The 14,899-nt window shown below is 65.8% G+C and overlaps 3 protein-coding genes and 1 long non-coding RNA gene across 5 annotated transcripts in view; 2 read left to right on the plus strand and 2 right to left on the minus strand.

Annotated features, from left to right (window-relative positions):
• Positions 1-426: 426 nt before the first annotated feature.
• Positions 427-3,130, plus strand: LOC308060587. Its single transcript, XR_013926802.1, has 4 exons — positions 427-567; positions 699-856; positions 1,386-1,603; positions 1,800-3,130. It is a non-coding gene; the product is annotated as an uncharacterized lncRNA (long non-coding RNA).
• TMEM269 (transmembrane protein 269) lies at positions 429-3,667 on the minus strand. Of its 2 annotated transcripts, none has more exons than XM_080379493.1 (6): positions 3,137-3,667; positions 1,371-1,518; positions 1,185-1,282; positions 953-1,096; positions 673-873; positions 429-591 (listed from the first exon to the last, which is right to left on the minus strand). In XM_080379493.1, exons 1-6 carry the CDS (start codon positions 3,159-3,161, stop codon positions 482-484), a joined length of 726 nt encoding a protein of 241 aa, XP_080235619.1. In that variant the 5' UTR covers positions 3,162-3,667; the 3' UTR covers positions 429-481. The 2 variants fall into 2 exon arrangements, with proteins under 2 accessions (XP_080235619.1, XP_080235618.1); XM_080379492.1 differs by having other exon boundaries at positions 673-876; positions 3,137-3,659.
• Positions 3,668-5,165: 1,498 nt separating this feature from the next.
• Positions 5,166-8,635, minus strand: CELA3B (chymotrypsin like elastase 3B). Its single transcript, XM_080379491.1, has 8 exons — positions 8,118-8,635; positions 7,933-8,009; positions 7,764-7,861; positions 6,918-7,052; positions 6,698-6,834; positions 5,976-6,121; positions 5,739-5,891; positions 5,166-5,244 (listed from the first exon to the last, which is right to left on the minus strand). Exons 1-8 carry the CDS (start codon positions 8,149-8,151, stop codon positions 5,227-5,229), a joined length of 798 nt encoding a protein of 265 aa, XP_080235617.1. The 5' UTR covers positions 8,152-8,635; the 3' UTR covers positions 5,166-5,226.
• A 2,110-nt stretch (positions 8,636-10,745) lies between these two features.
• The window catches only part of HSPG2 (heparan sulfate proteoglycan 2), a 43,018-nt gene continuing 38,864 nt past the window's right edge, over positions 10,746-14,899 (plus strand). The window contains 1 exon segment of the mRNA XM_080377729.1: positions 10,746-10,893. Within this exon segment, the coding sequence (XP_080233855.1) occupies positions 10,834-10,893 (60 nt within the window). The 5' untranslated portion in view covers positions 10,746-10,833.

Consider the following 14,899-nt stretch of genomic DNA (forward strand, 5'->3'; position numbering starts at 1 on the left):
GTTCCCTACAGGGATGGGTAAAATAATAAATACCAAAACTCTGCCGGTGAATCAGGTCTCAAAATGCCCTCTGCAGATTTGATTGGCGGCTTCCTCCCCCCAGGGAGGGGGCCTTCCTCCTTTTTGGGGATGTAAACCTCCCCCTGGTAATAAATTAACAACGTACAGTGGGAGCAATCCCTAAGTTTCATGTTCTGCGCAGGGAAGGGTTTGGGGGTCTCTGGAGCGGGGCTATTGTAGTGGGGAATGGGGGTTCACTCATGCCCCGACAAGGGATGGGGCTCAGGGAGGGTATTTTGGGGTTCCCCCAAAGCAGAGCCTTTCCTACCCCTTCAAATTTTTCCCTTTTATAAACAGGCCCCTGTCGCGGTTTGGATTCGGTGAGGAGAGCAAAGGGAGATCCCAGTGGAGGAGGAGGCACCCAGGAGTGAGGAGGAGGAGAAAGAAGGCGGCTTTACTAGGCGTTAGGCGAAGGCAGAGCTTACGCTTTGCAGCTCCAGATGGCAAAGGGGAAGATGATGTAGGACGTCGACCAGGCGAGGCAATAGAGGGAAGCCACCGCCACCGGTGAGAAGAGGACAGCTGCCACCCCTGCAGATTGGGAAAAGCCTTTGGGATCTGCTCCTTCCTCCTGTGCCGCCACCTTGGTTTTGATTTTGTCCCCATCCTTACCTCCAGCATAAACCAATTTCTTCCAGAGCTGGGACTCCAGGACCTTGTCGTGGGGGTAGAAGCCCCGATCGACCATGAAGAGGATCATGACGATGGCGGTGACACGCAGCAGGGTGATGTTACCCCCCGTCAGCAGGAAGGTGCCCGCCAGCAGCGAGGAGGCGTAGGGACAGGGCAGCCCCCGGTAGGTGAAGGGGATCCCTGCTGGGTACCAGATGTTCATCTGAGGGGGGGAAATCACTCCCCAAACCCCCAGAACTCCCCAAAATCCTTGGCTTACCACTGGAGAAGAAGCACAGGCGAGCAAATACAGCCAGCACGTAGGCGATGGCCAGCAGCCCGTCCAGGACACCCTGAGGCTGCAGCAGCAGAGCTGTGGCCAGCCCGAAGGTGGTGAAGTCGGCAAAATCATCCAGTTTGGCACCTGCGGGCAGCGAACGGGCAGCTGCCAGATGGGTGGGGAGGGAGGGAGAACCCGGTGGGGGGCTCCTGGGGTGGTGGGGCAGACTCACCCAGCGCCGAGCAGGCATCGAGCTGTCGGGCGACGGCTCCGTCAGCCAGGTCCAGCAGAAACCCCACCAGCAGCAGCCAGCAGGAGTGGTGGTATTGCCTGGGGAGGATGGAGAGGGCAAAACCGGGGTGACCCCCCCGCCCTTGACGGCTTTACTCTGTTCCCCTCCTTTCCCCTTTTTCCCCACCTATTGAGGCTGCAGAGGACAGAGGAGAGCCCCGCCACCAGATTGGCCACGGAGAGCCCGTTAGCGGCGTTTTTCCGGATGAACTCCAGCGTCTGACCCCAGCCTGCTCGCTCGCTCAGGAACAGCTTCTTGGTGGACTGCAAAATACCTGCAACCCGCCGGGGGGGCCGGTGAAGGGCGGAACCCACGGCCGCTTTCCAGCCGGGAAACTTCAACCCCACCCCAGGTAGCAGGTAGGTGCTGGGGAGGGGGGAGCAAAGCCCCGCAGCCCCCCCCTCCAGCACTGGGAAGGAGCTGGAGGAGGTTTTGGGAGTTGCTGCTGACGGTGGGAGCGTTGCTGGCTGTTCCCCTCCTCAAACCGAAGCCCCCAGAAGCCTTTTAGCAAGCAGCAGGATGTTTTTTGATTTTTTTTTCTTTTTTTTTTGCAAGCCCTGCCTCTTAACTACCCACCGGAGGTGAAAGTAAAACCAGATAAACCACTCAAAGAACCACAAAAAGAAAAGAAAACAAACAAAAAAAATAATAATCCACACCCCATCTTAGACTAAAAGCCAACCCCGCTTTTAAGCTCTATTGATCTTATATACCTATAGGGCTAAGCTTTAGAGAAAGAGTTTAAGGGTCATGTCCTACTAGTGGGCTTTGCACCCTGCCTTTGCCGTGGTCCCAAAGCCAGGCAAGCTGGTGAGATCCTTCATCTGAAAGAAAACAGCACGTCAGAGCAAAACAAAAGCCACCCCCTCCCCTCGCCATCCCACCCTGAACCCGCTCCGGGCTGAGCCCAGGCCAATTCACCATCCCAGCACTGAGACGGTGCCAAAAACGGGCTGCCAAGGTGTTTAAAAAAAAAAAAAAAAAAAAAAAAAAAAAAAAGGCAACAAAACCCCCTCAGTTGCAAAGAATTCAAATATATTCCTGGTTTTGGGAATCCCGTTGGGGTCGGTGGTTCCGTGTGCCGGCAGCTGGACGGATGTGGTTGCTGCTGGTGACCTTTGGACACCGCACCCGGCTCGGGGCGGCTGGGGATGGAAAAATCCCCCCCGATCCGCTGGGACAGTGGCTCCACCGCCTCGGATTTTACCGGATCTAGTGGGTTTTGGGGGTCCAAGCGCACACCTGGTGCTGTTCCCCCCTTTTTGCCCCTTGGTTGGGGCTGATCTGGTGGGTTTTGGGGTCTCCAAAGGCAAAAAGGGGCAAAACCTGGTGATTCTGGGGCTTGCTGTCACCACACCTACCCTCCCCAGTGCCAGGCAGGATCAGGCTCCCGGGGAGAGTTACTGGTACTGTCACTGCACTGGAACTGGGTGCCAGCAAGCATCACAATACCCAGGCATTGCCACGGCAGCCAAATATGCCCATTCTTTGTATTTCTAGCCCCAAAAGCAAAGGGCTGGGGCGGGAGGGACTTCCTCAGCCCTGTGTCATTGCCGGTGCTTTTTATTATTTCTTGGGGGGAAAAAAAGATGGTTTTGGCTTTTCCCAGATGACCCCGTGTGCATTACAGGGGGCTTGTGCCCAGAAGGGTCTCCCCGCCCCAGGGGAAAAGGGGGTTCAGCTGGAGGAGGTGCAAAATTAACCTATTTTTTTGCAGCTGCTTTATAGTTTCTATGCTTTTCTGCCCCAATTCACAGGCCCGAGTGAGTGGCGCTTGGCCAATGACCCTTATTTTCTCCCTAAATCCCCCCAAACGGCAATTTTTTGGGGAGGGGGGGGGAGACGCCTTGTGAAGGGGCCGAGCAGCATCAGGGCGTCAAACTGGCACTTACCGACCGGCGGTGACACCATCCACATGGCGGCGGCGGTGGCGGCCCCCTGGGAAGGGGAAACTGAGGCAGGGGCAGTTCAGCGGGCGCTCGCCCGGCGCGGCGGCGACGCCGCGTTATATAAGGAAAGGCTTCGCCGGCTGAGTCACCCCGCTGGGGGTGGGTCCGGCCAGAGGACACGGGGGTTTTCGGAGGCGGCTGGCACCACCGGCGAGGGAGGAGCTGTCCTGGGGGGGGCAGGGGGCCATGCCAGGCTCGCAGCACCCATGCCAGCCTCCAAGGCCCTGTGCCAGGCTCGCAGTGCCCGTGCCAGGCTCACAGTGCCCGTGCCAGGCTCGCAGTGCCCGTGCCAGGCTCGCACCACCCGTTCCAGGTGTGGACCACCCGTGCCACCCTCACAGCACCTCTGCCAGCCCTGTGGCACCCTTCACAGGTTTGCGCTGCCCGCGCCAGGCTCGCGGCACCCGTGCCAAGATTCCACCACCCATGCCAGGCTCACAGCAACCATGCCAGGCTTCTAGCACCCACACCAGGTTTTGCAGCACCCATGCCAGGCTTGCAGCACCTACGCCAGGCTTGCAGCACCCATGCCAGGCTTGTAGCACCCACACCAGGTTTTGCAGCACCCACGCCAGGCTTGTAGCACCCACACCAGGCTCACAGCACCCATGCCATGCTTGCAGCACCCATGCCATGCTTGCAGCACCCACGCCAGGCTCGCAGCACCCACGCCACGCTCACAGCACCCATGCCATGCTTGCAGCACCCACGCCAGGCTCGCAGTACCCACACCAGGCTCGTAGCACCCACACCAGGTTTTGCAGCACCCGTGCCAGCCCCCTGGCACCGCCGCGCTCTGGCCCCGTGCCCACACGGCCACCACAGGGCATTTGTGCCTGTTGGGCAGCACGACCCCGTGCCACTTCACTGCTGGTTCGGTTCGTGCCACCGGTGGGGGCCGTGGCCGGTGCCCCCCGCCATCCCCTGGCAGTAAGAAACCACCGGCTCAGCCAGGTGCCGCCAAGCGAGGTCACCCCTGTCCCCGCCAGGGCCTTCAGCGGGCGGCACCCACTTGTGCAAGGGTGTCACGAGTTGGGGTGGCCTCAGCCCCCTCCTCGAGCAAAGGGCCCGCGATAGCAGCGGGGCCACAGGGTGCCGGGGCAGCGGTGGCGGACAAGCGCGGCGATGCCGGGGCACACGGGGAGAGCAAAGGTCCCCTGGGACACGGTGACAAGGGGCCAATAAAACTTATACAGCCCCGGCGTCCCGCCGCAGGAATTTTCCACCCGGATCCCTGGGGGAATTGCGGGGTGCTCGCAGCACCCATCCCTGCAGGGTGCCTCGGTGCGCTTGGGGGAGCTGGGGTGCCCTGCTTGGGGGTCCCAGGGGTGCTGGCCGCGGCGGGGTCACTGGTGAAAGGGCTCTTTGTTGGCCGGTCACGCGCCGGTGGCAGCGGTTGCGAAGCGACGGCGGGTCTGGGAGGGCAGGAGGGACAGAGCCACAGCCACGGCCATCCCACCCTGGGGCGCCTGGAGGGGGCCAGCCCCGGGCCTCGGGGCACCCAAGGGGGCTCGTCCCCGTGGTCACAGCGTGGCACCGGCTGCCCAGCACCGTGGCATCAGGGCACAGGGCTGAGGCCGTCCCCATGTCCTCAGGGCACCTCCGGGCTCACCCCCAGGGCATCCACGCTGCTGGTGGCGCCTGTCCCCTTTGGCACCACAGTGCCGCACGGTGCCCAGCCATGTGGCTTCAGGGCACCTTGGGGTGCCTGTCCCTGTGGCACCTGTGTGTCTTTGGGTGCCCGTCCCCGTGGTATCTGGGCACCTTTGGGTGCCCATCCCCGTGGTGTCTGGGCACATCTCTGGGTGCCCATCCCTGTGGCACCTGGCACATCTCTGGGTGCCCCATCCCTGTGGTACTTGGGCACCTCTGGGTGCTCCCTGTGCCCGCTCTACCAGTTCCATCTTCTAGCCCCCCGCTGCCCCTGCCTGCTGCCCCCCCCACGTGCCCACGCCCCGCACAGGCACACGCGTGGTGTTTCAGCTGTGGGTTTATTCGCCCGGTGCCATGCCAGGAGGTCGCCGCCGCTGCGCTCAGTTCTGGCTCATGGTCTGGAAAGGAGAAGCTGCTCAGGGGGGAGCGTGGCACCCTGGCACCCCAGCACCCCGGCACTCTGGCACTCCGGCACTCCGACACCCTGGCTCCCCAGCACCCTGGCACTCCAGCACCCCGGCGCTCTGGCACCCCAGCAGCCTGGCACCCCGGCACCCTGGCACACCGGCACTCCAGCACTTCAGCAGTCTGGCACCCCAGCACCCTGGCGCTCTGGCACCCTGGCATTCCAGCACCCTGGCACTCCGGCACCCCAGAGCCCTGGCACCCCAAAGTCCTGGTACTCTGGCACCCTGGCATTCCAGCACCCTGGCACTCCGGCACCCCAGAGCCCTGGCACCCCAAAGTCCTGGTACTCTGGCACCCTGGCACCCCATCACCACGGCACCCTGGTACCCTACTGCCACAGCACCCCAGCACCCAGCACCCTGGTACACTGGCACCCAAGCACCCCAGCGCCCTGGCACCCTGGCACCCAGCACCCCGTCCCCACCTCAGCGATCCAGTCCTCGAAGGCAGAGACGCGGGTGAAGACCGTCGGCTTCTTGGGCGCGTTGCAGCCCAACCCTGAGACAAAGCTGGCGATGCCATGCACCTCCCAGGTCCCGTCGGCCGCCCGGCAGTTCAGGGGACCCCCTGAGTCACCCTGGGGTACAGGAGGGGGGAGGTCAGCACCAGGGGTGGGGGGCTCAGAGCATCTCCCCCCGCCCCGGTCTGGTGCAACACTCACGTTGCAGCCGGCCTTCTCGGCGCCGCCAGCGCAGATCATGGTGCGGCGGATGGCGAGGGTGCCCCACCAGTCGGGCTGGGTGCAGCGGTCAAAGGCCACCACGGGCATCAGCGCCTGCTGCAGCTGCTCCGGCAGCGGCCCCCCCGCTGCCAACGGGGTGGCAGGAGGTGGGGGGGTGCCGCTCGGTGTCCGGCCTGCTGGCCCTGAGCACCCAGCCCACCCAGCCAGCCCACCCAGCCATCCTTCTCTCCATCCCTTCACCCCTGCATCCTTCCAGCCTTTCCCTCCATCTCCCCATCCAGCCCTCCATCCTTCCCTCCATCCATTCATGCGTCCATCCTTCCCTCCATCCCTTCTCCATCCCTCCATCCCTTCTCCATCCCTCCATCCCCGATCCAGCTCTCCATCCCTCCAACTATCTCCCCATCCCTCCCTCCATCCCTCCCTCCACCCCTCTTCCATCCCTCCAACCGTCTCCCCATCCTTCCCTCCCACCATCTCCCCATCCATCCCACCATCCCTCCCCCTCTCCAACCATCTCCCCATCCACCCCTCCATCCCTCCAAACATCCCTCCAACTTTCTCCCCATCCCTCCCTCCCTCCCTCCCTCCTCCAACTCTCCCCATCCCTCCCTCCCTCCAACCACCTCCCCACCCCTCCCTCCATCCCTCCATCCCCCCCACTATGCGCTGGCCCCACCCGCCGCGTGCCCCAGACGCACTGGACAGACGCCCCCAGCCGCTCAGGTAGCAGGGGTACCCGTCGGGCAGGATGGTGCCCGCGGGCGGCAGCTGCCCCGTCTGCACCTGGGTGTTGAGCACCGCTGGGTGCTGCAGCTTCAGCAAGGCGATGTCATTGCTGCCAGGCAGGGACACGTGTCACCGGGGGCCTGCTGGGGACTGTGTCCCCAACCACCCCCACCCCCCCAGCACCCTGCTCACCCGCAGGCCACGCAGGAGCTTCGCCATTTGGGGTGGACAAAGATGTTGGCGCGGGCCACGGGGATGCGCTGCTCGGGGCCCTCGTTGACAGCCATGTCGTACTCGCCCAGCACCACTTGGTAGGTGAGCGAGGAGCTGCCCGGGGACGGGGACATCAGGGGCTGCTGCAGCCCTCCTGCACCCCTCCCTGCACCCAGCACCCCCATGCACCCTCCATGCACCCAGCACCCTTCCATGCATCCTGCACCACCCATGCACCCACCTTGCAGCCGGCACGCCACGCATCCTGCATCCCTCCACGCACCCATCTCGCACCCCTCCGTGCACCCATCTCACACTCAGCACTCCCTTCCTGCACCCTGCGCCCCCTCCTGCACCCATCCTGCACAGGGTATCACCCCTGTGCCCATCCCTGCACCCAACACAACCTCCAAGTACTCTGCACCCCTCTACACCCCTATTCTGCACTCTGCACCCCCCTGCACCCATCCCTGTACCCCCCTGCACCCATCCCTGCACCCTGCACCCCCTGCACCCCTCCTGCACCCATCCCTGCACCCTGCACCCCCTGCACCCATCTCTGCACCCCCTGCACCCCTCCCTGCACCCCCCGTACCTCCCCTGCACCCCTCCTGCACCCTGAACCACCCTGCATCTCCCTGCATCTCCCTGCACCCCTCCAGCACCCATCCTTGCACCTTGCATCCCCCTGCACCCCTCCTGCACCTCTCCCTGCACCCCCTGCATCTCCCCTGCACCCCTCCTGCACCTTGCAGCCCCCTGACCCCCCTCCTGCCCCCCTCCCTGCCCCCCCAGCACCCGCCGCGGCTCTCGGGGGTCCCTCACGAGATGCAGTGCGCGGCCGTCATCACCCAGTTGGGCGCGATGAGGGTGCCCCCGCAGGTGTGGCGGAAGGTGCCGTCCCGCTCGTACTGCAGCGAGATCTGCAGGGACACCGGTGGGTGCCACAGCACCCATGGGTGCCACCCCCCACCCTATCCCCCCGCCCGCTCACCTGCCAGGGCCAGCCGTAGGGCACGGCATTCTCCCCGTTGACCACCCGTGAGTCCGGCAGCACCGCGGCGTGGCTGCCTGCGGGACAGGGCGCCCGTCACCGACCGGGCACCCACCACCCCACCCAGGCTTGGGGACACGGGTGGGGGCTGTGGGGACACGGGTGGGGGCTCAGGGGCACCTTACCGCCAGCCACCAGCAGCAGGAGGAGGCTCAGCATTGTGGTCACAGCTCGGTCAGGGCACGCGGGGCCGGCCGCGGGCCTTAAATCCCCCCATTATCGGGGGCACCCAAGGGCACCCCTGGGAACGGGCACCTGGCGCCCACCTGGGGGCTGGGGGTGCACCGGGGGGGTGCGGGGGTGTTAACCATTAACCTTGGCCTTGGGGGCATGTGGCACCTGGCACCAGCCGGGTGCACCCGGTGCAGACCCTATAGACCCCAGAGCTCCCTCCTGTCCCTGGGGACCCCCACAGCCTTGAGAGCCCCCCCGTGTTGCCCATACTGCCCCATGCCCCTCCTGTCCCCATATGGCCCCTATAGCCCCCATGGGCTCAGTGCCCCATAAATCCCCTCTCCTGGACTCCATAGCCCCTGTGCCCCCCTCCAGCCCCTACGACCACCCCTGTGCCCTCCACAGCCCCTATAGCCACCCCTGTGCCCCTCATTGCCCCTATAGCCACCCCTGTGTCCCCCCAGCCCCTATAGCCACCCCTGTGCCCCCCCAGCCCTTATAGTCACCCCTGTGCCCCCCATAACCCCTATAGCCATCCCTGTGCCCCTCATTGCCCCTATAGCCACCCCTGTGCCCCCCCAGCCCCTATAGCCACCCCTGTGCCCCCCAGCCCTTATAGCCACCCCCGTGCCCCCCATAACCCCTATAGCCATCCCTGTGCCCCTCATTGCCCCTATAGCCACCCCCGTGGCCCCCCACAGCCCCTATAGCCACCCCTGTGCCCCCCAGCTCCTATAACCACCCCTGTGCCCCCCATAACTCCTATAGCCACCCCTGTGCCCCCCACAGCCCCTATAGCCACCCCCGTGCCCCCCCAGCCCCTATAGCCACTCCTGTGCCCTCCAGCCCCTATAGCCACCCCCGTGCCCCCCCAGCCCCTATAGCCACCCCCGTGCCCCCCCAGCCCCTATACTGCCCATGCCCCTGGTGACCCCCCCAGCCCCCACATACACCCCCCTCCTGGACCCCATAGTCCCTGTGCTTGTCCCCGTGGAAATCTACAGGTGTCCCCAGGGTGTCCCCATGCCCCCCGTGTCCCTGTGGACACTCACAGAGGTGCCCCCCAGGTAACCCCCGTGCCCCCCCCCCCCCATCCCCTCGTGTCCCATGGAAGTTCTGTCCCCCTCCCCCCGTGTCCCCATAAAAGTTCCCAGGGTGTCGTACGGTGTCTCCATGCCCCCCCCTCTCCTCCCATCCCTATAAAAGTTCCCAGGGGTGTCCCCATGCTCCCACACCTCCCCCCTAAAGTTCACAGGGTGTCCCATGCTGTGCCCAAGACCCCCGTGTCCCCATAGAAGTTCCCAGGGGTGTCCCCATAGAAGTTCCCAGGGGTGTCCCCAAGCCCCCTGTGTCCCCATAAAAGTTCACAGGGTGTCCCACGGTCTCCCCACGCCCACTTGTGTCCCTGTAAAAGTTCGCAGGGTGTTCCACGGTGTCCCCAAGCCCCCTGTGTCCCCATAAATGTTCACAGGGGTGTCCCATGGTGTCCCCAATCCCCCTGTGTCCCCATAAAAGTTCACAGGGGTGTCCCCAAACCCCCAATGTCCCCATAAAAGTTCCCAGGGTGTCTCACGGTGTCCTCAAGCCCCCTGTGTCCCCTTAAAAGTTCCCAGGGGCGTCCCATGGTGTCCCCAAGCCCCCCTTATCCCCATAGAAGTTCACAGGGGTGTCCCCAGTCTCCCCCATGTCCCCATAAATGTTCTCAGGGGTGTCCCATGGTGTCCCCAAGCCCCCCCCGTGTCCCCCTAAAAGTTCACAGGAGCATCCCCATGCCCCCTGTGTCCCCATAAAAGTTTCCAGGGATGTCCCACAGTGTCCTCAAGCCCCCCGTGTCCCCTCAAAAGTTCCCAGGGGTGTCCCATGGTGTCCCCAAACCCCCCTTGTTCCCATAAAAGTTCTCAGGGGTTTCCAATGGTGTCCTCAAGCCCCCCGTGTCCCCCTAAAAGTTCACAGGGGTGTCCCATGGTGTCCTCAAGCCCCCCTTGTCCCCATAGAAGTTCACAGGGGTGTCCCCAGTCCCCCCATGTCCCCACAAAAGTTCTCAGGGGTGTCCCATGGTGTCCCCAAGCCCCCCCGTGTCCCCCTAAAAGTTCACAGGAGCATCCCCATGCCCCCCATGTCCCCATAAAAGTTTCCAGGGGTGTCCCATGGTGTCCCCAAGCCCCCCTTGTCCCCACAGAAGTTCACAGGGGTGTCCCCAGTCCCCCCATGTCCCCATAAATCTTCTCAAGGGTGTCCCATGGTGTCCCCAAGCCCCCCCCGTGTCCCCCTAAAAGTTCACAGCAGCATCCCCATGCCCCCCTTGTCCCCATAAAAGTTCCCAGGGATGTCCCACGATGTTCTCAAGCCCCCCGTGTCCCCTCAAAGGTTCCCAGGGGTGTCCCATGGTGTCCCCAAGCCCCCCTTGGTCCCCACAGAAGTTCACAGGGATGTCCCCAGTCCCCCCCGTGTCCCCGTAAAAGTTCCCAGGGGTGCCCCCGCGCCCCCCCGCACGCTGCCCCCGTGCCCCCCCGTGCCCCCCCGCGGGCGCGCTCCCGGCCCCGCCCCGCGGTGTGGGGGGTGGGGGTGGGGCGGGGCTCCGGGGCCGGGAGCGGCGGCGCGGGGCGGAGCGGCGGGGCCGGAGCGGGGCCGGGAGCGGCGGGACCGGAGCCGGGAGCGGAGCGGGCGATGGGGCGGCGGGGCCCGGCGGCGCTGGGCGCCCTCCTGCTGCTGGCGGCGCTCCTCGGGGTGAGTGTCCCCCGCCAGCCGGGACCCCCGTGGGGCGGGCGGGGGCCAAAGGAGTCGGGGGCCCCGAGTGGGGCTGGGGTGCCTTGGGGGGGTGGGGTGTCTCCCCGAGCTGGGGTCTCCCCCGGAGCTGGGGTCTCCTGGGGGAGTTAGGGTTCTCTGGGGGAGATGGGACCTCCCGGAGTTAGGGTCCCCTGGGAGAGTTGGGGTCCCATGTAGGAATTGGCACCCCTCCCCCGGAGTGGGGTCCTCTGGAGGAGTTAGGGTCCGCTGGGGGAGGTGGGGTCCTTTGTAGGAGTTGGGACACCCCTGCGGAGTTGGGGTCCGCTGGAGGAGTTGGGACCCGCTAAGAGTTGGGGTCCTCTGCGGGACGGGGCGTCCCTTGTAGGAATTGGGACCCCCCCCCCCCGCGGAGTTGGGGTGTGCTGGAGGAGTTGGGACCCCCCCAGGGTTGGGGTCCCCTGGGGGAGTGGGCGTCCCTTGTAGGAATTGGGACCCCCCGACGGAGGTGGGGTGCGCAGGGGGAGTTGGGACTCCCTGGAGGTGGGGTCCCCTGGGGTCCCCTTGGTGGGCTTTGGGTTCCCCTGGGGGAGTTGGGACCCCCCTGCGGAGCTGTGGGAGTTGTGCTGTGTTGGGAGGGAATTGGGGGTGTCCCCGTCCGTCCCCCCCTCCCCCCCCGCTGCCGTAGACTGCGGGGTCGCCCGCATCGTGCCCAGGTCGCTGAGGGAATTGGGGTACCCCCCGCGGGGGTGTCGGGACCCCCCGATCCTGCCCCATCCCACCAGGGAGCAAGGCCCCCCCGGCGCCAGGGGCAGGGGGGGTTCCCGTCCCATCTGGGACTCGGCCGCCCCCCCGGACCCGGCGTCCCCTCCCCAGGCTGCCCCCCCGGGGGTCCGAGCTGGGGACCCCCAGGCTGGGGGTGGTCCTGTCTCCTGCCCCGTCCCCCCAGGGACTTGGGATCCCCCAGGCCGGGCTGGGGGTGTCCCGTCCGCCCCCCCAAAAGCCACCCATGGGGGGCTGGCACTGGGGGTCGAGCTGTGCCCCCCCCTCCACCCTGGGATGGGGGTCACCCCTAGGTGTGCACCCAGCTTTTGGGGTGCTGCCCCCCCGCTCCATCCCCCACCCCGGCTAAATTTAAAGGGTGACGGGTGGCGCCGGCCACCCTAAAAATAACTCTCCCAAAATACCCCCCTGGGGGGGTCACACCCAGCTGGGGTGCAGGGGGGGTGGGGGGGCCATAACACCCCCCCCGGGTGCCCCGCAGTGGGTGCAGGGTGGGTTTGCGCCGTGGGGCTGGGCACCCCTTATCTGAGGGGGGTCCCTAGGCCGGGGGTGGGGGGGGGGGCGGCACTCTGGGGGCGGGGGGGTGGTTTGGGGCTGGGACGGTGCCCGGGGCTGAGAACAGAGGGGGCCTTGTTGCTCGGGGCCATGCTGGCAGGGCTGCGCCCCCCCCCCCCCCCCCCCCCCCCGTGGGGCTCCCACCCACGTGCGGGAGGGGGGGGGGACACGGAGGGGGGAGTGTCCCCACTTTGCACCCCCCCTCCAGCCCCATTCCACCCTGGGATGAGGGAATCTGGGGACACCGCAATAGGATGACACCCCAATACCCGCCCTCCCCCCCCCCGCCTCGTCCCGCCGGGATGCTGAGGAATGTGCCCCCCCCCCCCCCAAAAAATAAAAAAAATCACGCGGGGGGGGGGGGGGTCAGCCCACTCCGCGGGGGGGGGTGATGGGGTGCTCCCCCCCGCCCCCCGGGCTGCGAAGGGTTAATGGGGGGGTTGAGGGCGCAGCAGGAATGTGCGATAAGATCGCCCCGCCTGGGGGGAAGGGGGGGTCCACGCACGCGCGTGTGCACGCGCAGGCACCCCCCCACGCCGGGGCACGCTCGTGGTGGGTGCTTGTGCACGCTTGGCTTGGCTCCCACGGCCCGGGGGGGGTGGGGGGTGGGGGGGTCGTGTCCCCCATGGGAGGTACTGGGGACACTTGGGGGAGGGGGGTGTCCCCCCTCCCACTCCGGGACACCCCCCACCCAGGCACCCCCGGGCCTCAGCGCACGTGGCTCCGCTCCCGGTTTCATTCCCATGGCCAAAGATGGGCTGGCTGGGGGGGGGGGGGGGAGGAGGAGGAGGGGGCAGCCCGGGCACCCGGCCCCCCCCGGCCCCCCCCAGCCTGGCTCTTTTGGGATAAATTAGGCAATGCCAGCGGGGAGGAATGCAGCGCGGGGGGGACACACACATATTTTGGGGCCCCCCCCCCTCCCGGCGGTGACTTTGACCCCGCAGCTGTTTTCACCCCCAAATCGCTGGGGGCGGGCGGCAGCTGCCTGTGCCCCCCCTTGGGACCAGCATCCCACCAGCTGTGCTGGCAACTCCCCCCCCCCCTCCCCAAAACCCAGGAGGTTCTGCCCCCCCCCCCCCCCCCCCCAAAGCCAGGAGGTCCTGGCCCCCCACCATGGGGGTGGCTTAGCACCGCAGCAGGGTCCCCTCCGTCCCAGGGGACCCCCGGTGGGGAAGGAATGGGGGGTGGTGGTGGTGTGACACCATTTAGCCACGACCTTGGGGGAACAATAAGACTGGGGGGGGGGCTGCTATTAATAACCCCCTCCCGGTTATTATTCCTGCTATGCGTCACCTCCTCTTCCTCGGCCGGATGAAGTAAGGGGGGGGCACATCCAGATTTGGGGGTATATCCAGGTTGGGGGGCACATCCAGATATGGGGCAGGGGTGTACATTGAAATTTTAACGAGGTGGCACATCCAAATTGAGGGGGGGGGGTTGGCGTCCCCCCCACCAGAGTGGGGCACAAGGTTTTTCGAGCGAAGTGGCACATGGGACAGGGTGGTGCTTCCTCACCCTCCTCTTCCTCATGTCCCCCCCCGTTTTCCCCAGGGTGTGGGGCAGGATTTGGGCCGGCAAGTGGAAAATGTGAGCGGCGGCGTCCGGCCGGGCGCGGTGCCCCGGCGGTGGGGGGAGCCCAGTGTCCGGCGGGGCTGTGGTGCAGGAACCTTCCGGAAACTGGAGAGGGGCGATTGTCCCCTGCCCGGTCACCGGCTGCAGGGACAGCAGCTGCCCTTCCGCCAGCCCGAGATGGGGCCCGCTGCATGCTGGGGCTGAGCACCCGCCCGCTGAGCACCCACGCACTCAGTGCATGTGTGGGGAGCAGCGCTGAGCACCCACATGCTCGGTGCACACGTGGGCTCCTCCGTGCCTCAGTTTCCCCCTCTGGCCACCTCCCCGTTGCCCCCCTCCCCAGCAGCTGGGGCTGGGCTGGCACCCATGGGTGCCCCCCCTCTGGAGCCAGACTCCCTTGGGTCACTGGGTCCCCCTGTTTGTGTGGGCAAGTGGCCATGTCCCCCCCTTGTCCCCCCCGCCCCCCCCTCTGCGCCCGCTTAATCCCCTGGCGCTTGTTTGCACAGCAAAGTGCTGCCCCGACGGATTCCTCGCCGGGGGGGGGGGGGGGCGGGGGGCACCCGCCGCTGGCACCGTGATGGGTGCAGGGGGCACCCGCCGGGGTGGTGCACACGCGTGTGCGCAGCTGTGGGGGTGCAATCACAGGCGTGCATGAGCCGGTGTGGGTGCCAAGGTGTGCATGCCTGTCAGTGCACACGCGTGTCGGTGCGTGCAGGTGTGCACGTGCTGTGGTGCAAACGTGTGTGTGCAGCCAGGTGTTGGCATGCACAGGGATCCCCGTGTTGGTGCATGTGTGTAGTGGTGCAAACACATGTGCACAGCCCCATGCCACTGTGCACATGTGTCCCTGTGTGGGTGCATGTGTGTAGCAGTGCAAATGGGTGTGCACAAGCACCCCAGTGTGCACGCGTGCTCCTGTGGTGGTGCAAATGTGTGTGCGCAGCCGCGTGTTGGTGTGCACAGCGATCCCTGTGTTGGTACATGCGTGTAATGGTGCAAACACATGTGCACAACCCCATGTATCCCCATGTTGGTGCATGCATGTAGCAGTGCAAACAGGTGTGCACAAGCATGCCAGTGTGCGCTTGTGTTCCTGTGG

The sequence above is a fragment of the Falco punctatus genome (genome assembly GCF_963210335.1).
Source record: "Falco punctatus genome assembly, chromosome: 3".
Lineage (NCBI taxonomy): Eukaryota > Metazoa > Chordata > Aves > Falconiformes > Falconidae > Falco > Falco punctatus.

Excerpts from the sequence above, each read along its gene's own strand:
- CELA3B (XM_080379491.1), bottom strand. The coding sequence starts at position 8,151 with ATGCTGAGCCTCCTCCTGCTGCTGGTGGCTGGCG. Across the intron at positions 7,053-7,763 it reads ACGGCCGCGCACTGCATCTC|CTCCTCGCTCACCTACCAAG; the intron begins GTGAGGGACCCC and ends GTCCCCGGGCAG. Across the intron at positions 6,122-6,697 it reads CGGCTGGGGGCGTCTGTCCA|CGGGGGGGCCGCTGCCGGAG; the intron begins GTGCGTCTGGGG and ends CCCCGTTGGCAG.
- TMEM269 (XM_080379492.1), bottom strand. The coding sequence starts at position 3,161 with ATGTGGATGGTGTCACCGCCGGTCG. Across the intron at positions 877-952 it reads CCTGTGCTTCTTCTCCAGTG|CAGGGATCCCCTTCACCTAC; the intron begins GTAAGCCAAGGA and ends TCTGGTACCCAG. Across the intron at positions 592-672 it reads GAAATTGGTTTATGCTGGAG|GGGTGGCAGCTGTCCTCTTC; the intron begins GTAAGGATGGGG and ends CCCAATCTGCAG.